This window comes from Molothrus ater, chromosome 1, assembly GCF_012460135.2.
Source record: "Molothrus ater isolate BHLD 08-10-18 breed brown headed cowbird chromosome 1, BPBGC_Mater_1.1, whole genome shotgun sequence".
NCBI lineage: Eukaryota > Metazoa > Chordata > Aves > Passeriformes > Icteridae > Molothrus > Molothrus ater.
The window spans coordinates 128,603,175-128,625,740 of record NC_050478.2 but is presented as its reverse complement, the minus strand read 5'-3'; the positions used below and the strand labels follow the sequence as shown (position 1 = coordinate 128,625,740).

The following is a 22,566-nucleotide window of genomic DNA, read 5'->3' as shown; positions in this document are numbered from 1 at the left end:
ATTTTTAGCATTCTCATCACCCAGTGTGCAGATTTTCATCTCTTCTTCATATGACAGGGCAGTGGTTGCTAATGCTTAAAATGCCAAGTGCCTTGGTTTCCTGGAAGAGCGAATTTTGTTTGTTTGTGCCACATGCAGACCCTGAACTTCCTGAAGAGAGGAGGATTATGGTATAAGATTGTGAGTTTAATCCCAGACTTGCATGCTTAGGACGCCAGCATGTGCATGCATGCAATTTACCCAGCTGACCACGTGGGTAAAATGTGGTTTGTGGTTGGGACATCCACGGTTCAGATAAAGTGTCCTTGAAAGAACTGAATTTTACTGTCAGTGAGCTTGTGATCTTGGCTTTACTTTGTGCTTCCAGACTATGAAGCTGGAGGAGCAAATACTTTGGTTTTGGTAAGATTTTGCTTTTATGGAAACACAGACATACTATTTTCTATGAGCAGACTTTTCCATTTTGGCTAGCTGGAAGTGAAGCCCACATTTAAATATACTTCATTTTAGCAGAGTTCCAGGCACAATTCACTAACACTTCTGATGTTCTTAAATGGTAAAAGTAAGCAGTTGCTGAAAATAAATCTGTATTTACAAATTCCATGTGTGTGTGCTTGAGGCAAAGTTTTACGTTTTATAGAGTTTTTTTTTTGGTTGAGAAAACTCATTGGCTGTAAAATCTATTAGTTTTTTGAGGGACTCCATGCTTCTGTTGAAAGGGATAATTCAGATTATATATACTTCAGTTTCCAAAAACATGTTCACAGCCTATATATTTTTAAGAAACTATGCTGGTAACCCATTGTAGACTTTGTTTTCCAATGCCTGCCTAAAGCACAAGAAGAAAAGTAGGTATAAATAAATAGATAAATGTTTTTTTCCCAATAAGAGGTATTAAATCCTGAGCTGATAGTTTCATGCTATACCAAATAAATCACTGGAGTGGTTCCCCTTAGTTACTTGTACTGAAACCTCTGATAACAAACTAATTCATAAATGGATCTAGAAGAGGGATAGGTACTGAATGTGCTGAGAAAACAAAATGGGATGAAAGAATTGCAGAGAGATCATGTACTAGAAGCAACTGGACAATAAAATGGTAGGTATGATCTAGGGTAGGGAAATGCAGAGTAATAAGTTTGGGGGAAAATAACCCCCAGAGTAATAAATATGGGGGAAGAGTAACACCCATTATCTGTACTAGTGAGTGGGCACAGTATTTTACCAGTTACTGTCACTCAGAAAGTCTTCGTTGTCACTGGAAATGTGATGTCAGTCTTCAAATTTAGTCAAGGCAAATAGAAGACAAAGTATATTATGAAAAGGAGCAGAAATCAAAATTTAAAGCATTACTATACTAATATATAAATATATTATAAAAATTATAGCAGGAAGACAAAATGGAAAGGAAAAAGTATAGTGCAATCTGTTACCTGTTTGTCAAAACACACATTGGGCTGCAAAACCAGGAGTTACAATAAACAGATAAAGTGCATTATTTTCTTGCCAATGTCTGTTTAAATTATGCTGGACAATTTATTGCTGTAGTATTTTACAAAGGGTTCAAACATAAATGATTGAAAAAGGGAGAAGATGCATTTTAGGAAGAAAGGTTTGTCACTCTTCTCAACACAGTGGTTGTGTTGCAATGTGCAGCATGTTTCCTAAACCCTTGCTAGTAGGAAACTGGAAGAGATGTCAGCTTGTCTTATTACAGCCCCCTTGCTACCAGCCAGGGGGAATGAGGTGTCCAGCTGGATGGTCTGACTCAGGAGGTCAGCTTGTGTTTTCAGAACATTAAACTTCTTGCTCTTGTGCTCATACTTTCAGGTGTCAGAAGGTAAATATTTTTAGCAAGCTGAAAGAAATAAAAGAAATATTGTAAGGACAGTTACTCTTGGCAGCCAAGTCCTTGGAATACTGCTCTGATTACAATATAGGCTAAACATGGCATTCTTCCTAAAAATTTTTAAATTTATCTGTTGGGGTGGTTTTGCATTTAAATAAAATATACTCTTTAAATGAGTGTTTAGACAATGACCACATGCTTTAGTAAAACTCTTTATGCAAATGCAAGCATTTTATTCTTGCTTGTCATTCGTTATCTGCCTCTAATATACAATACCATTATACATGTTGTGATTTTTGTGCTATTTTAGCTTTTAGGTAGCTTCATATGACAGAAACTCTGTTAGAGTGGTAGAGGTTAGTTTTATGTCCTGACTTTCTTCTCTGGATGTTTTCTTTATGCTCATTTTCTGTATCAAAGGAACAGGCTTAAAATATGTAAGCCTATTTTCTGTATTGGAAAATGCGATTTAGAAACTGTCAAGTTGCTTATGAAAATAGTTGGTAAAATATCACTGTAGGTAAACTCAGTTTCATTGATATAAATACTGAGATTTTAAAAAATCTTTACTTTTCTAGATAAGATTGATGAAAAAGTTTTTGGCTGGTAGTCCAAAATTTGCTCTAGAAAATTAATTTTACTTCTTATTGAATGAGATGAACTGTGGGTGACAAAAAGGAAGAATTCAGAACAATCAAGACAAATTCTGCAAGACAATGTCAAAAATAAACTCAATTTCTGTAACAATTGAATATGACTACCCAGGCTATTTTGTTTATCCTAAGTTCCGGGAAGAACAGAGCAAATACAAATTAAGAATTGAGAAGAAAGGAAGCATCATAATTATGCAAAGGGAATTTAATTCATTTAAGGTAAACTCCTGAGTACTTTTTTTATCTGAAGCGATGCAGACTTTAGGAAATAATCCAATTTATGGAACTGGAACACAGTATACCAGAACTGCATTTCTGTCCTTGTCACGAAATACTCAAATATAGGGTTCCAGCAAAGGCAACTCAAGAGGAGGCATTCAGAGAGGGGGTCAGACTAATGTATGCCTCTTGTAATGGCTTGTGCAGATGCAGCACAGAGCTGGAGTGCTCTGAAGGGTACTGCCAGCATTTTTTGGTTTGTCATAAAGCACTTGTATGTTATTCTTGCTCTGCCTTATCTTCTTCCTTCCTCCCCATACATTCCTGTGTTTATTACCAAGGTCCTTTAAGGACTTGTAGGTATTTCATTTTGTAAGGGAATTTTATTTAGCAATGTCTTTTCTTTTAAACTGCACGTTCAGTAGCAATACTTGCTTCTTGAGTAAGGAGATAGATAGATAGATAGATAGATAGATAGATAGATAGATAGATAGATAGATAGATAGATAGATAGATAGATAGACAGATAGACAGATAGATAGATATGCAATGCTTAAAAGCTAGAAAAAGTAAGGATACTGTTCTGGACTCAGAATCTAATCTTTCCTTTTACAGCCATTGGTTGAATGTTTGAAAGACATAGATACTGATGGGAAATAATTAAATAAAATTCTTACTAAACAAAAATCTTACTAAAAGCTTGACCTACTTTGAAAATTGCATGCACTGTTCCTGTTTAACATCACACATAACATTTGCACACATGGTAGTATTTTGAGCAAAATAATTTGCCCTAACAATAAAGCTGAGAAAATGTAGAACAGAAAGGCTGGGGTTTTTTTACTTAAAAGCCTGTCTGACTGTGAATAAGCAATTGAATGCATTGAGCAGAAAAAGTTAAACTTCATTCTATGCATTCTCTTTACTCACTGCCTGGTACTTGGTAATCCAGGCAAAGAAATTCTCAGTCATGTTGAGAGAGATTTTAAATGAGATGTTTAAAAATGAGTTTAGACCTCATTAACAAAAAAAAAAAAAAAGCTCTAAATTTAATTAGCATGAGAGATGAGTATATCACACCACTTAGGACTGAAAATGTAACCTAACAGGAACTACAGGAACAGACACACCTTAGAAAACCTCAGGGCATTTGTTTAGAAGCTGACTGATGTACAAAGAAACTCAATGTTTTACTTTATTTTTAAATACCTTGGGCATTCATAATACCTTTCAGATTTCTAATGTTGTCACATAGGAAACATGAAGTTTGGATAGCCAAATCCAAAGATCCTTGTCCAAGATCCTGGGACAAGGGCTGGGCTGGAAGTGCCAACAGAGCCTCTTGCCACTCAAGCCAGTGGGTTTTGCTTTTTCAGAACTGCTGAACAAACACTATTTTCTAGTATTTTTTCAAAACCTATATAGGATTAAATGTAAGCCCTAGTGATGAAAGTTAGTTTTGATGCTTTGAATTATCTTTTAAAAATTGCTAACCAAAGCCTTTTTCTTCCCTGTAGCCTTTCCTTATTCTTATGAATCTTCACTGTTCACCAGACGTCCACACATTTCTGTGCAGAGCCTTTGTCCCAGCCTGCCTAGATCAGATTCACGTGATTCACCCCTGTCGAAGCCTCTGTGAGAAAGTGTATTCTGACTGCAAGCAGTTGATGGACACTTTTGGAATTGCATGGCCTGAAGAGCTGGAATGTACCAGGTATTTTTCATATTGACAGGTGGTGGGAGTGGTATTTTCATGTTTCACACAGACTGAGTTGAAAATCTGAGGCAGACTATTAAATATCACCTCGCAGTAATTTCCTTACTATGCTGACCCTGCAGTGCTTATGCATGGGACTATTTCTTTATTAAAACTTTTTTGTTATTCAAATTATCACCTGCATTTTCTGCCTGTGACAGTTTTTGCAACAAAGCTCTGCGACAGTTCTTTTCAGTAATCACATCCTGGCAAGAGGTAGCTTTTTCACTGTACATTTCTAAAAGTTTTAAATATTATATGTTACAGCAGAGATTTTGCTTTGGTTTCTGATCTCTAAACTAGGGATATGATCATGCTTACTTTATTAGGGGTTTTAGAAGTAACTGCTCATAAGATGATGGAATGTAGAATATTCTGTATTTCAACAGACCCAGAACATTGCATAGTAGAAACTTTCCATTGCCCCTGTTTAAGTGTGCCAACATAGTCTTGTGTTGCTTTTCCTGTACTGCCTGCCAAAACTCCCTTTTTTGAAGTGTCACCTTTTCCTCAAAGGTGTTCACATGTCTGTTTCAGATAGAGGACAATTAATACTTCATTTGGGGAAAAGATTTCTATATATTTTAAATGGAAACCACTGGAAACACTCCAATGCAATCTTTTTGAGATTATGACCTCCAACTGTGGATATTTATAAATTATTAAGGCCAGATTTTTTTTTTTGTTAACATGCATCCAGTCAAGAGGTGCAGGAAAGGAGCAGAGACTGGAAACTCAATTTTTAGTGGTTGCTAATCTGTGATGGGGCTGAGGGAGAGCTGGGACAGTTGTCCTGGGGATGACTTCTGGTAGAGATCAGTACTGGAGTCAATATGACAAGTGACATTAATGCCATTTCCCATAGTTCTTCAGAAAAATAGAAGTTGTGGAGTTTTAAGACAAGGAGGCATTAACTTCTCCCGTCTTTTGTGGGGTTCTATGTGACAATAGTGCCCCTCAGCCAGCAGATATCTTTAAGGATTATTTTGAAAAAGTATGACAATTACAAGTGAATGCAATTATTCAATATATCTTTAAAATGACATTTAAAATCAAATTATGTTTTTTGCAAGATTTAGTGCAACTTCAAATTATTTTAATACTGTTTACTGAAATGAACCTTTCCTGTTCATATATGAAGTTATACCTCCCTGGTAGCCAGTACTGAAAAGTCCATGTTCTGAGAAGTCCAGGATGTTGTTAGAGCAGCAGACATCCTGCTTCTGCAGCCCATGGAAGAAGAGCTGGTGTGAGCATGTAACTGAAATACTGAAGTCCACACTTCTGTATTCTTACAGATGAACATGAAGCTGATTAAGACAATGAGTGAATGAAGTTCACTCTCTTTCCACATGCACTGCTCCAGCCTGTGGTTAATGAGAGAATCTGCCATAGAATCAGTTTTCTTAACAATTAGTCTGGATTTAGTTGGACAGCATGATAGGCAGTAAAACACAGAACTGAAGAAGTTTTTAGCTGGAGCTGAGCTTGGACACTGAATTGAGAGGCTCTTGTAATAGTGTTTGACAAAGAATGTCAACGTAACAGAATTACACTTTAAAAGCTAGAATGCGAAACTTGTTCCTTTTAATGTACATTTAAACTTGGAAGGCCTGTGACCATCAATCCCATTTTGAGCAAATGCTTACCTGCTTGAGTTACATAATCTTATTTGAAGATACATCCAGCACTACTAATATGGCAGTATTATAAAAAGATCACATCCTGTGTCCAGTTAAACCCTGGAGCAGTTTTTAAATTAACAGCACAGTGCTAGAAAATTGTGACAATACTAATAATTTTGACAGTGCTTGCATTTTCTACTTAGGTTTTTTTTCAGTTAGTTTGTTTATTGTTGGTAATGAAATAGCAGTACAACACAAAAAATTCTAATAATCATGTACTAGTCATCAAGTGTGATGTCTGTCTTCTTCCTTAATTGGAAGCTTGTATTTTCACAAGATTTTTTGCTGTCACAAACAGTCAGTTATCAAACATTTTTAAAAAAGATATACTGTAAATATTTTATGTGCATATGTAAAATTTTACATAATAATAATTTTAATTTTAAAGTGTAGAATGATTGCAATTTGAGTAGTGTTTCATAAATTATAAAGCTAGAGAGCAACAGTTAAATGCAATTGAAATCTTCTGAAATTAGAATAGTTGAAGTTTGGATTTTGTAATGTCATCTGATTTTTTTTCACATCATTTCACATTTGCATCATCTATAAAATTTAATAGTGCTTAGGATCAGATTTTTCTCATATTTATAAGAAGTGATTCTGATGCCTTATCAAGGCTGACCTAGAACAGAGGCTAGATAGAGTTAAAGAATAAAGCAGGTATTTATTAGAAGGCCTCAATGGATACACCTTGGGCAGCACAAGAGCCCAGCCAGGGCTACACCCAAGATGAACCCAAATGGTCACAAAATGGACAACTGGTCACGAGGTCTCTCACTTTTATAAGTTCTAGTCCATTAGCATATTGGAGTTAATTGTCCAATTTTAGATTTAGGTTATGAAGTCTCATCCTTCTTGTTTTTCTCTCTTCAGTCCACGTTGTTTATGCTCTGGGGCCTGAAACTTGGGTAGTTGTCCTTGGTTCCAAGCTAGGAAAGGAATTGTTTTTGTCTAGCTGCTCTGTGAAGAGAGCTTACCATCTCATAATATGAAGCTCAGAACTACACACTAAAGCAGTACAGAGTCTGAAAAATATAAAAGCTAAAACCTAAGGCATCAATTCTAGTTGAGGATGAGGGCTATTGAGATATTTCCTCTTCTCTTTACTTATTCAGGTTAATCAACTGTGATGAGGCTGCTCCTGCCACTGCTGCTGTAACCACAAACATACATGGAACTCAGAAGACCCCAAGCCAGATCCGAAGGGATTATGGATTCTGGTGTCCCCGACACCTACACACTACCAATGGACAAGGCTACAAGTTTCTAGGAATTGATCAGTGTGCACCCCCATGTCCCAATATGTACTTCAAGAATTATGAATTGGATGTGGCAAAAAGTTTTATTGGAATAGTTTCAATCTTTTGTCTTTGTGCTACACTGTTCACGTTCCTAACTTTTCTGATTGATGTTAAAAGGTTTAGATACCCAGAGAGGCCAATCATCTATTATTCTGTCTGTTACAGCATAGTCTCTCTAATGTACTTTATTGGATTTTTACTTGGGAACAGAACTGCCTGTAATGAGGCAGATGAGAAGTTAGAAATTGGTGAAACAGTTGTTCTTGGCTCCCAGAACAAAGCCTGTACTGTCCTTTTCATGGTTTTGTACTTTTTCACTATGGCAGGAACTATATGGTGGGTGATTCTGACCATCACTTGGTTCCTTGCAGCAGGAAGAAAATGGAGCTGTGAAGCTATTGCACAGAAGGCCATGTGGTTCCATGCAGTTGCCTGGGGAATACCTGGTTTTCTAACCATTATGCTCCTTGCAATGAACAAAGTGGAAGGGGACAATATCAGTGGAGTTTGTTTTGTGGGTCTCTACGACCTGGATGCCTCGCTGTACTTCGTGCTTTTGCCGCTGTGCCTCTGTGTGTTTTTCGGTCTCTCTCTCCTTTTAGCTGGCATCATTTCTCTGAACCACGTGCGGCAGGTCATTCAGCACGACGGCAGGAACCAGGAGAAGCTCAAGAAGTTCATGATCCGAATTGGAGTTTTCAGTGGGTTGTACTTGGTGCCTCTTGTAGCCCTTCTCGGATGTTACGTTTATGAACTGGTGAATCGGAAGATCTGGGAAACTACTTGGGTGTTTGACCACTGTGACCAGTACCATATTCCTTGCCCTTATCAGGCAAGTAACATTTTCCTTTATAAAGTTAATTAGCAAAAACCCTTATGCATATCTGCCATGCAATGAGTAATCAGTTCAAAAACATGGAGTGATTAGTTCCTTTTCAAGTCAAAAAACAATGGAATATTATTTTTGCTTTGAAAATTTTAATCTAATTGGTAGCATTCAGCAATTAAATTCAACTTGCATCTCTAACAGAATATATAGCTCTTTGCAATCTTTGAACTTGATGTTACAATTGTGATGGAGGAGGGTTGTTCTTCACAATATTTGTTTCTGAAAGCATTTGCTTAGTACTTCAGTGCCAAGCTCATTATCAAAGTACATAAGTTGAATTTTCATCAATTTTGGTTGAAGCTGAAATAAGGATTCTTAAAAATTTAGACTAAATTGGATTTTAAATGCTGCTTATAACCACAGATTTAGAATCACTTTTTTTTTTTCTTTAAAGTGTAGAAGTGTAAACCATGTGAAATTACAGAACAAATTTCCCATATATTTTTTTCCACAATAGCTATAGTTTGCAGGCTGATTTTCAGAAATGCAAAGAATTCTTTATTAAAAAAACCAATCAAAACAAAAAGCAAATAAAGAAAAAAACCTCAACTAAAATTGTGGAGGTGATTGTGTTTAATATTTGCCTCTTAAGATCCAACTTCTTTGGAAAGACTTTTAAATTAAATCTGCCTATGTTCAGTAGAATAAATTTTCTGCAGTTGCAGGGAGTTTTGTATACTGACACGTATTATTTCTTTCTATTTAAGAACAAATATATAAGAAGACAGCATCACTAAAAATGCAAGTGTCTTGTGTCATCTTTTATTGCATTACACTTCCCATCTATGTTTTTTGCTGCAATAAACTATCATTAAAAATGAGGAATAGAAATACAGGCATTATTGAATGATCAGGATTGACCTTTTTCATTCTTAAACACCATTTAGTATCCTCTGGATTGAAGTCAGTGTAGGCTGAGAGCAGCGCAGCTCACAGACTACTTAGTTATTTTGGCTTCCAATGCTGTTTCTTAACAAGTGTATTTTGACTTCAGTGGGTTTTATTCTGAGCTCTGTATAAACCTAAATGCTTCAGAATATACAAGTTTGAAAACAAGACTTTTATGCTTTAAAAATAATCAATAAATTTGTTTTGTGGTGCTTAAATATAACAGCTTGGCATAATAACACAGAGCATGTATTTTTAGCCTTTAATTAACCCATTGGAAGGAAGAAATATCAACATTAAATATTACACAAAGATCTACTTTATGGGATCTGTCCCTATGATAGACAGCGTGTGCTAATTGTGGAATAGCTCAAAGTGGTGTGCTTGGCCTTGGCTTATCTGAGCTGGCTTGTAGACTTTTGTTACATTTGCCAGATGAAAACCAAATAAAACCAGACTGAAGTAGCTAATGTTGCCTGGCTAACAAAAATAGTGGCTTTCATAGATGGGTCTGGCAGATAAGACAAGTGGCATAAATTAAACTTGCAGCATGACTGCTGAAGATAATGATCTCTCACTGGGTTAAATGTCTCAGCTCCTATGATACAGCTCTGCAAATAGGTGGATTAAATTTGCAATAAACAGCTACTGTGCAGTTCCCTGCAGCTCCTTGAAGATGCTGTCTAATCAGATTAACTCCCAACTAATCCTTCCAGTACCTGAAGGGAGCCTACAAGAAAGAGGAAGAGAGACTTTTTACAAGGGCATGTAGTGACAGGACACGGGGGAATAGCTTTGAACTGAAAAGAGAGTAAGTTTAGATTAGGAAGATATTAGGAAGAAATCCTTTACTTTGAAGGTGGAGAGGCACTGAAACGGGTTTGCCAAAGAAGTTGTGGATACCTTATCCCTGAAGTGTTCAAGGCCAGGCTGGAATGGGGCTTTGATCAACCTGGTCTAGTGGGAGGTGTTCCTGCCTGTGGCATCTGGGATGGAAGTTGATGATCTTTAAGGTCCCTTCCAACCCAAACCATTCTGTGATCCACTTATTGTTTCTTTTAAGTTGAAGGGATAAATCTTTCATATTTACCTCTGGAGAACATTTTTATTAATACTATTACTCCCAAAATTACGTTTCCTTTCAATTTAAAAGAAAAGCAATTCCTTCTGACAGATCTCTTCTGTGTGTATATTCAGCTTAACACATCTGACTTGTCTGTACATGTCTGATGTTTGTCCACAGTACAAGCCTCAACAAAGAGCAACAGTCATAAGGAGAAAGTCTCTCATTTAAGAAATGTATTTGTTTTCTTCATTTAAAAAAATAAATCAATGAGTATATTTTCTTCTTTGCATTTATTAATTTTTTTTATCTTCTAGGCAAAAGCACTAGCAAGACCAGAAATATTTTTGTTTCTGATGAAATATTTGCTGACATTAATTGTTGGCATATCTCCAGTGTTCTGGGTGGGAAGTAAAAAGACCTGCTCCGAATGGGCCAATTTCTTCAACAGAAACCGCAAAAGAGAGTAAGAATTTTTTTTTCTCTGTTTTTTTAAAGCGTAAACTTAAATTTGGCTTTCAGACATGTGTTTTTATATATAGCTCAGATAATCAAAATGTTGTCCTCAGACTATAAATGCTGCTTTGAGCATCAGCAGAATTCCACTGGAATCTGGGGAAGTTTTAAATATGCACTGACCCTTTAACAACAGTCTCAAGAAGACAGAAAATATTTTCCTCTGCTGATTTCTCTTTTGTAGAGCAGAAGGTGTGTTGCTGTGTTTAGCATTGGCTAATACAGATCTGGTTCACAGTCAAAGGAGGAAAGATAGTATCAGCCATCAGTTTAGTTCTTTTCAGGTGTTGTGACCACCTCATTTGACACAGTACTTAGTACTATGTTTACTGTCATGCAATAATAATATTCTCTTTTCTCCTCTGCCAGGCTTGTCTTCTTTTGAAATTAATATTCATTGAACCCTCCTTACTACCACTTTTATTGCATTAATCTAGTGTTCCTTTTTTTTTTAATTAAACAGAAGAATTCCGTTTTATTACCTAATTTAAGCAAATTTATATCTGTGGATTTAAATAGCTTATAAATATTGTCTCCATTTCTTATAGTTGTTGCTTTTTTCAATTCTTTTTTATGTCTTGATTATTTCTTTTCAGATTATCTGTTACTTATAAATGATATTGTGGCTTTAGATAATTTTGTTTCTTCGGTTTTCCCAAGGCAGTAGTCTCTAAGGTCTTTTTATTTTACATCTCCATTCCTCAATGGTGAATCTATAGCTTCCCTTCCCTCTCCCCTCTTTTTCCATTTCCTGTACAATTTTTGCTTGTGTTTCAGATGTCAATTGCTTTTAGCTACAAGGATTTAAAAATAATGAAGTTATTTTTACAATGCTAATATTTTTTCATTTGGAGGAGGTTGACTCTATATAGAGTTGGTAATGCAACTGCTTATGAGCTAATTCTTCTTTTCTCTCTAGTAGATCATTAATTCACTGTAGTCATTGGACCTATTTGCAGAAGTAAGAAATGTAGAAATCTGCTGTATTTATTTGTTCCACAGACAGTTACTTTGGAGCCGTTATGATTTTCCTCCTCTTTTCACATATAATTTTTTCCCTGTGTTCATTAACACCCAGCTCAGATTGCATCACTGGTTGCTATTCTTTCAAGGTTTTGTGTACTACTCTTTATTATATTATAGCTAACATTATCCTCTTTGTTCAGTGATGTGCTTGTACTCTCTTCCAGTCCAATCAGCGAGAGTCGAAGAGTGCTGCAAGAATCATGTGAATTTTTCTTGAGGCACAATTCCAAAGTTAAACATAAAAAGAAGCACTACAAGTCAACTTCACACAGACTGAAAGTCATTTCAAAGTCAATGGGGACCAGTACAGGTGGCACAACAAATCATGGAACTTCTGCAGTAGCAATCACTAATCATGATTACTTGAGCCAAGAAACTGTGGCAGAAATTAAAAGCTCTCCAGAGACATCTGAGAAGGAGATGGAGGCAGATGGAGCATCCGCGCGAAGAGTGGAGGAAGGTGAAACCAGCGGAGATCAGATGTTCCCCAGTGCTAAACTGACCGTGGATCAGCTGGAAAGGAGAAACAAAGCAGACAGCACCTGCCATATGAGTACTTTGGCTGAGAGTATTAAGAGAGTAGGTGAAGGAAGGTAAGGCTCCTGAACTCAGTGTTTTCTTTGTTTCTACATATTACCACTGGTTTTGTTGGTGTTTTGTTTCTTCTCTCTGAAGAATCAGGGTACTCTCAGGATGCACCTGACCTTCAGTAGTTGTCAAGAGAACTTGCAGACTGTGGCCATGTATGTTTGGCTTCTGGGCTGTTTTGTATTTTTGTAGGGTTCTTCTTTTTCTTTTAAGCATTGTGTGCTGGAGCTTCAGCTTGTAGGATATTCTTGCCTTGCTGAACAGTGACCCTCAAGAAACCTGTGTCTGCACTGCAATCACTTTGAGAGGTGATGAGTCTGAAAAAGAGCAATGATGATTGTAGGCTTGGAAAAGTGTACAGAACTCTACTGCATTCTTTTGAAAAGAATACAGCTGAATATATATTATGATTTCACTACTCAATTTTTTCCCAGTGTAATGGAAATTAAACTGTGCTTAAAAGTTACTGTCTTTTATTTTTCTTTACTTACAGAATAACTCCTAAAAATGATTTTAGTGAATCTCCTTCACTGCAAAGGAGCTGTTCCCAAATACCTGATGTCCCACAGTCACCTTCCATATCACTACTTGTCTACTCAGCTTCAGACACGAGAAGAGAGTTGGATTCAGGAAACAGTTCTAATCCTTGAAAGATGGAAAATGTATATGAACATTTGTATTGCATAAGACTGAAAATTTATATGAACATTTGCATTGTATAGAACTGACATGAGTTCTTTGTTACACTGGAAATAATGGATATTCTGTGCCTTATTAAAAACACATATATCCTGCTTTGCACTTAAAAATGTATGTTTTGTTGTGGGGACAGCTAGCAATAATGTACTGTATTTAATCCTGTCCAGGACTAATGGAAATTGAAGTTCTGTAGGACATGGCAATAATGTAAGAAAAAGATGAGAGACAAATATTATTCCTCATATAAAGAACACTTTGTAATGAATTGCATTAAAATAATGCTTCAAAAGCACTGTTACTTCTCAAGGTATAAAATTCCATCTGCCTCTTCAATATTTTTCAAAATTTGTAATTTTTTCTCTTTTTTACTGTCTCTTAAACAACAGTATCACTTAAGTAAGTGATGCACAAATTTCTAAATACTCTAAATGATGCATCATGTTGTATCAATTATAGCACTGGTTTATGGTAGCTTGTACACTGAATATGAAAAGGAATCTGAAATTATAGCAGTTTATTTTGTACATAAAAATGAATTTTGTAAATAAGTGACTGCATAAGGTAAATCTTTAGAATTGCTCTTTTGTATGTAATGTACAAACTTGGGAAAGTTCCTGTGTTTCCCTTAGGGTGTTGCTGAAGCCAGCAGTCCCCTGGTGATCAGCCAACGTGACACAGTTCTGAGAAAAGCAGGCTGGACCTTTACCCATATCATGCACTGATGTTTGGGGTGAGACAGGCCCTGCTTTAGGGATGCTGCAGAAGGTGCAGCTCTGTCTCAGAGAAATGCCTCCTGGAGCCTCTCCTGGCCTGGTGTTCCAGGGCATGGTGACAAAGGGGACACCTCAGACTCCTGGGCTCAGTAGGCACAGCCTGACGTGCAGGCTTGGGGCTTTTGTCCTGAGCTGCAGTGAGAGCTCATCTCGTGCTGTTTCTAAGTGAGTAACTTCATTTTTTAAAAAATTCTATAAAGAAATATCTTGCAGATAATTGCTGCGAATAACTGGTGAGTTATGAATATGCAGGTTTCTTTAACAATCTATTTACAGAGAAGACAGCCTTAGTACTTTTCCTCCAAAATCTAGTTTTCTACAAAGCCTAATTTTCTATTATGCTACAGCAATATATTTTCTCTAAATCAAAAAGGCCTTAATACATATAGCCTTTCTTATGCTAGGTGGTTCTCAGGAGCAAGTACTGCTGATGTGGATGACAATTTCATTGTCTGACTTCATTTGAGTCAATTTTTTTTAAGAGCCAATGGGATTTGTTACTTGAGATAATTTGGAGACAGATTTTGCTGTTTTCTAAACCTAAATGTCAGTGCATTTTGTAAAACTGTCCAGCATCTTGCATTTGACCACTAATAAGAATGTGTCTCAATGTTATGGTATTAGGCAGAGAATGACTGTGAGTTGGGGCAGCATTCATGGTGATGCATTGAACAATGAAAATTGCATGGTACAAAGGACATGTAAATGCTGGAACAAAAGTAACTATGTTCTGATAAACCAAAGTTATTTGTTTTATCCATCATGCATTAAAAATGAAGTTTTTTTACCTTTATATTACAGTATCTGCATTTTAGCATTTGTAATTTATTGCTATCAATGGGATATGCTCTTTCTTTTAGAATTTTCCCATTAAAAGTACACAGAATTCTTGCTACTGAGTGGACAGTAGGAAAGATATGAAAAACCTCCTGTGAAAAGGTGCACAAAATACCCTTCATTTTTCTAGTTCTGTTTGTAACCAGGTAACTTTATACACATGTTCAGTAGTTTTGTTATTACTGTATTTGTTGGTAATAAAATATGCTGTTGTATAGTATGAGCTTCTGAGTGGATATTTCTCAGTAACTAGATGTGGCATGTTTGTTGCTCTACCCACTACTGTAGTACTTTTGCACCTAAAACACAAGTATTTTTTAGTAGGGCTGTGTGAGTTAGTAAGTATTGCAATGCTTTTAGTTCTCCTGTGTGAGAAACTGAGACAGAACAATGCTGGAAATTGTTCTCATGAACACAGACTTATGCAGGAGTAAGGAACTTGACCTAGTTCTTTCATCCTAATATTTACAGCATCTTTTCTTTCATGACCTCTAAAGACCTCCTTTAGATTATGTAGAATGTGTATTTCCAGACTGCTCATGCTGCCACCTTCTTAAAATACTGATTTTTAATTTTTAGTGCTATTCCCCCTTTTTACAAAGCTCTGGAAAAAAATTTGTTTTGTGGTAACTTTTCTGCTCTACAAAAAGTAAAGTAATTTTGAAGTTACAGCAATACTGTGGGCTTAAAAATAGGTAAATTATCAAAGTGTGAAATACAAAGCAATAATCAAAACATTGACTGGGAATGAAACTCATCAGTGGTAGATTGAGACTGTAGCACTTTGTGTTCCAGGGCAGCTGCACCAGAAAAAACAGAATTCCCAGGGTGATCCTTGCAGGCAGAGGCTGTGCCCTCTCTGGGTGCTTTAACCAAGTACTCAAGCAGTGAATGGGAAGTTAAAGTTCTGTTTGAATGCTCACAGCAGTGATGAGGAGAAGGAAACTGAGAGAAAAGGGGCACAGAGATGAGTCAGGGCCTGGAAGACCGACTGCCTTATGGTGAGGGGCAATGCAGAATATCATAAGCAGCTTCTCTAACAAAAGGTATTTTTTTGTTTGCTTTCCTCTTGTTATCTGAATGAAGTTAAACCATTCATGTTCAAAGGGCATTTCTGAACCTGTGAGAATGACTTCTCCCTGGGAAGAAGGGAGCTGATCTCCATCAGCTGAAGTTGTTTAATGGAGGCTAGCAGTCTTCTGGAAGATGTGCTGTAAATCCAGCTATTTACACTGATACAGCCATTTTAGTCTTGTTTGCTGCCACTGTATGCAAGAAGCTAGATCACAGGATACTGACAGCTTCTCCAAACCTGGAATTATGTGTGCCAAATAGTCTTTCTCTGAATGAAGATGTCTTAAATCTGTTCAAATTATGCATTGCACTGAGTTTTCAGGTTGCATAGAAAATCTTTCAAAGGACAAGATAAAATTAGCATATCAAATAATACTTGATTTGTGAAATAAACAGCACCTGAAATTACCAATATGGTACTTTTATGGTACATGTTGTTTATACTGTATCTTACTGCTCTGTTTTGCTAAATGTGTTTGGTGAAAACCAGGGTAGACTTTACCTAGAGTGTAAATCTCTGCATATAGTTGAAAAAATAAGTCTAAGTTTGAAAATATAAAGAAAATTATGTTTGTAACATTTAAAATGTGCTATTGCCAAAGGAAAAAAAAAACCCACAAAAACCTGCAGTTATTTAAAACTTACTGGTTTTTTTAGAGTAAAAATCCCAACAATTCAGTGATGGAGCACTAACAAGCTGAAGTATCATACAATTTTCTTTGACAACTGTTCAGCTGATTTACAGAGAACTGTAGCTCCTTTTTCCTTACAGAATACAGAATATATTTGGTTTAAACAGTCAAATCCAGTTGAAATTCAGAAGCAAAATAGAAAAAAAGCAATATGAAAAGTTGAACTTCTTTAATAAGAATAAGTTTAGCATTCTGCAAAATGCTGAAAAATGCAGTAGCTGAAGAGAATGAAAATCCTGTTCTGCTGTGGAGTTTGACCACCCAGTCTCAACGTGCTGTTTCAGAAGGCTGCACATCAAAGGACAGATTCTGCATCCTTCCTTTCACACTGGCCACTTGTTGGATCAGTCTTTGAAGGCATCTGGCTGCTCTCTGCCTGCATTCACTGGTAAAGCTCACTGCCAGTATTAACCAGTGGTATTTGCAGTAATTGACATGGCTGGCACCAAAGGTATTTCAGAGTCTCATGAGTATAGATGTTATTTCCTGCAAGTTTCTTTTTTTTTTTTTTTTGCACTTATTCTTTCATGCCTTTACACTTATCATACTTGTACTTTTTAATGGACTGGAGTTTAATTAAAGCAACTTATACCATGCATTCATGAGCTTTCTGCTTTGTATACCTAGAAGTAGAGCTCAGAATGTATTTCTGATGTATGTCTATGAAATCCACTTCTGTTTATTGACTGGCTTTTAGTTCCTATTAAAAAGCACTTGAGATTAAAAGTATAATCTTAAAATTATTTTAAAAAATAATTTAAATTATAATTAAAAACAAGCCAGGACATTTATATCTGAGCTCTTTGTTGTTAATGTTTATTCCCTGCATTTCAAACTTTGATCACTGAAACAAAATGTGAAATAAAAGTTTGCTTTCTTTCAAGTTTTATTATTCGAAATAAAGTAATGGCCAATGAGCTCTTTAAGCAAATTACCTTCATTAAACGGGTCAGAGCTGGTTTCTTAGCACAGACAGGAGCTGGAAAGGCGAGTAGTTCCTGCTGTTTGGAAGAAAGCACTTTTTATGGAAGGGCAGTGCTAAACAGGCACTCAGTACTGGGTGGAGGTGATGTGGAGGGACACTGACTTCCCTCCCAGAGAGCACTCTCATGTACAGCAGGATAGTCATGAGAGAACATCAGGTATTTTAAGGGGAAAGGTATTTTAGGACTCATTTTTGCCATACAAGCTGAAGAGAAACAGCAAGAAGACATTTTGTTGCCATTGAGTAGGTTTGTTAGGTGAGGGGGGGATGATTAGACATGGCCGTCAAAGGATTAACAGGAAAAAGGATGTTCCATGTTGGTTGTGTATGAAGGACTAAGAAGAGAATGCGTGTCCCCGTTATCTTCCTGATGTTCTACCTTACCACATGAAACTAGATCACAAGAAATTATTAGTTAATTATTTATCAGTTGAAGGCTTAAGCTCTCTGGGAAGCATTCCCTCCAGACCCAAATCCAGTAGTATCATACCTACTATCCAGGAATGCAGGTAAGTCTTGAATGACTGAATATGGAGGCTTTGAGGAAGCTGAAGCAGTTGAGCACTAGGTTTGAGTCACTGGTGTTGCCCACTGGACACAGTCCTATCTGGGACTTGCTCTCCTCCTGCCAGATTCCTACAGGCATGGCTGTGATCCAGACTTCCAAGTAAAGAACAAGTGGATGCACTGCAGGGATAAATAATCTAGACACATGAATCTGTGAAATGTGGAGATGTGGCACTGATAGGTGTGATGTGCCAGTGGGTGGATGAGATGCAAATGTGTTGGGCTGGCTGAAGTCAGGGCTCACCATGCAAATTAATTTATTTTTCCTAAGATTATCCTGAGGAAAACTTAAAGATGCTGATAGCTGTGATGAGGTTCTCTATGGAGAGAAATGGACAGTCACCAAACCTGCAGGAAAAGCCAAGAAAGCACACATGCATACACACACACACACACAGACAAAAGAAAAAAAAAAGGAGGAATTTGCCTTTTAAATTAATATTACTTCAACAGCATTTTTAGGGCACAAATCCTGAAAGTTGCTCTACTTGACAATGGGAAATGATGGACTCATAAATAAGATCTGTAATCAACCAAGAGGTGCTGTAATTACAGCAAAGTTACAAGGATAGAAGCAAGGAAACCAGCACTAAGTTATGCCTCACAAAAGCATAGTTAGATGTGCACCTGCTGTAAAAATATAATTTAAAGAAGGGCTCAAAACCACATTTTTCTTCACAGGAACCTGACGGGTCTTTTGCTGTTCTGGCCAAACACATTTCATCTCCACATAAGCCAGGGATTCAGGTGCTTGATCCTTTTCAGTGCTACTGTACCAGTCACTTGTTGATGTAAGTCAAATATTATTCCTATATTAGCACATAAAACAACTTAAATACAAGAGTTTACCTATTTCAGTATCCGCAGGGCTGAAGGACGACCCCACTGAGCCACTTGTGGTGAACCTCACTGTGCCTGACCCAGCAGCCCCTGTCCATGCATTGCCCTTTCAGTGACAGTGGATCATGAGTGAGCACATGCTGGAGGTGGTGCCCAGAAGCTCCACTGCCCTGCTTGCCTCAAGCCATGGCACTTTTTCACTGAGGTCAGTGTGGGCATGGGGAGCCAGGTGACAGGAATGCCACAGGCTTCAAGATCCACCACTACATCCAAGAGGCAGAGCTGCAGTGATCACGTGTGTTCCCATCTGTCATTGTTGTTTGGCCCTGCTCATCTGTCTCTCTTCTGAGTTTTATACAAATGGGCCAAAATTTGTTTGTTTCTTTGAGCAAATTTAGTTTGTTTCTTTGACCAAATCTTTCATGTACTTCTGTGCATTTTGTGTGTGTCTGTTATGGTGGCTATAGACCTCTGGTTCTGTAAGCCACCTTGAAGGGCTGCAGAGCCCTGCCTCAGCCCTGCTCATAGCTTGCTTATCCTGAGGAACTTCTTTTCAAAGGGTTTACTGGACACAAATAAAATAAAACTTTCAAAGTTAAAGTCTATTCCTTTAATTTCAGGATTATCACTAATTCGAGCTACTACCTTTCAAAACTGGAAGAACAAACTTCTGGCAGTGCATTTGATGAATGGTGTAGAAAAATGCAGATTGTGCCCTTCATTTGAAGAAGCCTTCTTGTCTGAATAGAGCACTGTATTTCACATCCTAATAGCCATTTATTAGCACAGGATTTAAGGAAAGTTAGCTTTTCAGTTCTGTATAAGCCTTTCTATTCATTGAGATTTCATGAGGTAGCCAAGTGATTTTTCTACCACTGGCTGATTCCCAGCCACTCTAATGAGCAAATGTTCCTCCTGAGACTCAGCTCTCCCCTTGCACGTGATGATTCACTGGTCACCCAGTGAATTTAATTTTTAACTGGACTGAAATAATTTTACCATTCTACAAGTCCTTGAACAACCCAATCCAAGTGGACCTGCTTCAGCCAGATGTGCTTCTAATGTCCCTGCAGACCCAAATGTTTCCGTGACTGCAGCTGGGATTGTGCCAGCTGCTCTTGGGAGCAGCCTTGCAGAGGCACAGACCAGACTCCTTCAGGGTCTGAAATTTGCAACCAGCAGCTAATGGAAGCAGGATGGGCTTTTCATCATAAAGTTTGCACTATGGAAACATCTGGATGTCCTGATTTATCCTTTGTCAGTGAGGCAGACAGTTCTCCCAAATAGTTCTATTAAAGTTTATCTCTCTCTGACTGTGAATAGTGTTTAGTTTAAAATATTCGGTGCCTCCATTATTACTGTAGAAACACAGCTACAAACAAATGCAACTATAAATCAACTGATGACTTGGACAGAAAAAACCAGATCTGCCTGGAACCCCAGCAGGCAATGGAAGGAACTGTTTCCATAAGTTTTCATTGGTATCTGATCTATGTCCTGGTCTTGACTTGTCAGAGACAATGTTAAATATTTCTCTCCATAGAAAACATAATTAATATGAATAACAAAAAGTGTTGATTCTCTCATGTTTTTTTTTATTTGTAAAAATACATTTCCTATAGTAACATTAAAACTGCCATGTGCTTATTCAGAAAAAAAGAATTAACATTTACTGTCGGAATTTTTTTTTCTCACACTCAAAAAATGCTGTCCTCATGTGTGTGAACACAGGAATTCTCTTCTGCAGACAAGCCTCTGAAGGGTGAGCACATGCCCCTAATTAGATTTTAAGATTCAAATGTTAATATGTGTACCTGCAAAGCACTGCTGGGGCTATAATGCTTTTATAATTTTATGCAGAAGCTACTGGAATTTTTTTAAATAGGTCTATATGTGCTAGTAAAGCAATAAAATAGACAGAGAGAAATTTTGGATTTTTAAAAAAATCTTACTCATATCAATCATATATTTAAATTAAGAGGTGTTAGAAGGGACTAAGGCCACAATCCTATTGATTTTTATGCAGATCCAAAGGCTTCTTTGGTGGAAGTTGGAATCAATTTCTTAAATTTGTAATAAATTACATGAGAGATCTTACTTTGGTTTTCTTCCACAGCAGTACAGACAGCTCTTTGTCTCCTTGATCAGACAGGCAGCCTGCAAAGAGCCATTTGAAAAATTCAACAGTTTTCCCTGATCTCAGCCTTTTACACCAACTTATTATAACTCACCCTGAAATGTCAGTATTAAAGTGAACAAGATCTAAAATTATGAACTCCACAGTTAAAAGCACCAAGGACAAGTTGGCAAGGATGCTGATGGTTCTGGTGCTGAGCACTGCAGCGCTAACCTCTGTGCTCTGCTGTTACCCAGGGTATAACAACATGCTCCCCAGAGTGATGCAGAGATCAGGCTGCCAGCCAAAGTCAAAATCCCCAGACTCCTCAGAACAGGGAAATGTATGAAGCAATAAGAGTTAAAGGCAGATGAAAAGTCCAAGTCTTGGCACTTACCTTACTGGGCCTCTTTTGTCTCAGGATCCTCAGCCTTGAACATTCTGTAATGTTTATAGACACCTAAGTCTGGTGCTCCTGGTTCCCTGCAGTTATTTCACACTGTAAAGACTGAGGACTGAATAACAACTAAATTGAATAACAAATACTCAGTGGATGAAGTCAAACCAGTGTGCTAACAAACAGGATCCATAAACTGGAATAGTTTGGACAGGAAAGGTAGAGAGACCCAGTGACCCCATGGGCAGTCCCTTGAATTTAAATATGTTATAGCTGAGGTGAATGGAAACACATGTGTGTATGGGAACATCCTTCTCTCCAGACTTGTGTGTCTGGATTTTTGGGATGCTGAGAGGCTGTGTGAGGGGGAAAGCAGCTCAAGCTGCAGCAGAGAGACTGCACTCATGGTACCAGCCTCATCTAAGAGCATCTGTGGTGCAAGATGCATTGACTGTGCCACAGTGACCTTGTGTGAGCCTGCCCAGGCTGTGCAGGAACAGACTGGCCATCTGGGAGATTTTAGTGACATTAATAACAACTCCTAATATGTTCTGATATAAAAGATAAAGCCTATATCATATGGCAGGATGGATAAAATGAAAGAATCACTAGTTGATGTAATATGGATCATGGTCAGAGGATGCTCAGGCAAGTTTATTATCACTCCCTTGAACTGCAAAATAGTTAAGGCAAAGTAGATCAGTAGTTCTGATTCAATTTGAGTATCTCACCGGCATTTGGCAGTGGTTTGTGCCCTCAGAAGCATTTAAATATATCAGAAGACCACAAAACATAAGCCTAACAGATGGCAAGGCTTGCTTGGGCTGAAGAAGGCTAAGGAGGATGTTGACATTTCTGTTTTCCAGATGGAAATGCACACTGCAAGTCAAACAAGGGCTAGGAGCTGCACAGTGCACTCACCAGAGCTCAAAGCAGATGTCCCACCGCTGTTTGCTAAGACCTTCTCTTACAGTGCTCCTCAGTTTGCTTCCTCTGGCAAAGCCATTTGGAATTTCAAAGCTTCTAAACCACACTCAAACATATGGTGAGCAAACCCAGGTGGGGAAATAATTGTGAACGTCCATGGAAATTTTATTCTCTAAAACCCTGAGTGATTGCCTTAGGAAGGCGTGCAGTGCTGCTGCACTGTGTA

The 22,566-nt window shown here is 37.5% G+C and overlaps 1 protein-coding gene across 4 annotated transcripts in view; it reads left to right on the top strand.

The window, feature by feature from the left end:
- The window catches only part of FZD6 (frizzled class receptor 6), a 67,383-nt gene extending 52,421 nt beyond the window's left edge, over positions 1–14,962 (top strand). For all 4 annotated transcript variants that reach the window (XM_036406414.2, XM_036406415.2, XM_036406413.2 and 1 more), the window contains 5 exons: positions 4,239–4,435; positions 7,278–8,295; positions 10,621–10,769; positions 12,010–12,438; positions 12,927–14,962. In XM_036406414.2, the coding sequence (XP_036262307.1) occupies positions 4,254–4,435; positions 7,278–8,295; positions 10,621–10,769; positions 12,010–12,438; positions 12,927–13,083 (1,935 nt within the window). In that variant the 5' untranslated portion in view covers positions 4,239–4,253 and the 3' untranslated portion in view covers positions 13,084–14,962. The remainder of the gene's footprint in view (positions 1–4,238; positions 4,436–7,277; positions 8,296–10,620; positions 10,770–12,009; positions 12,439–12,926) is intronic.
- The last annotated feature ends 7,604 nt before the right edge of the window (positions 14,963–22,566 follow it).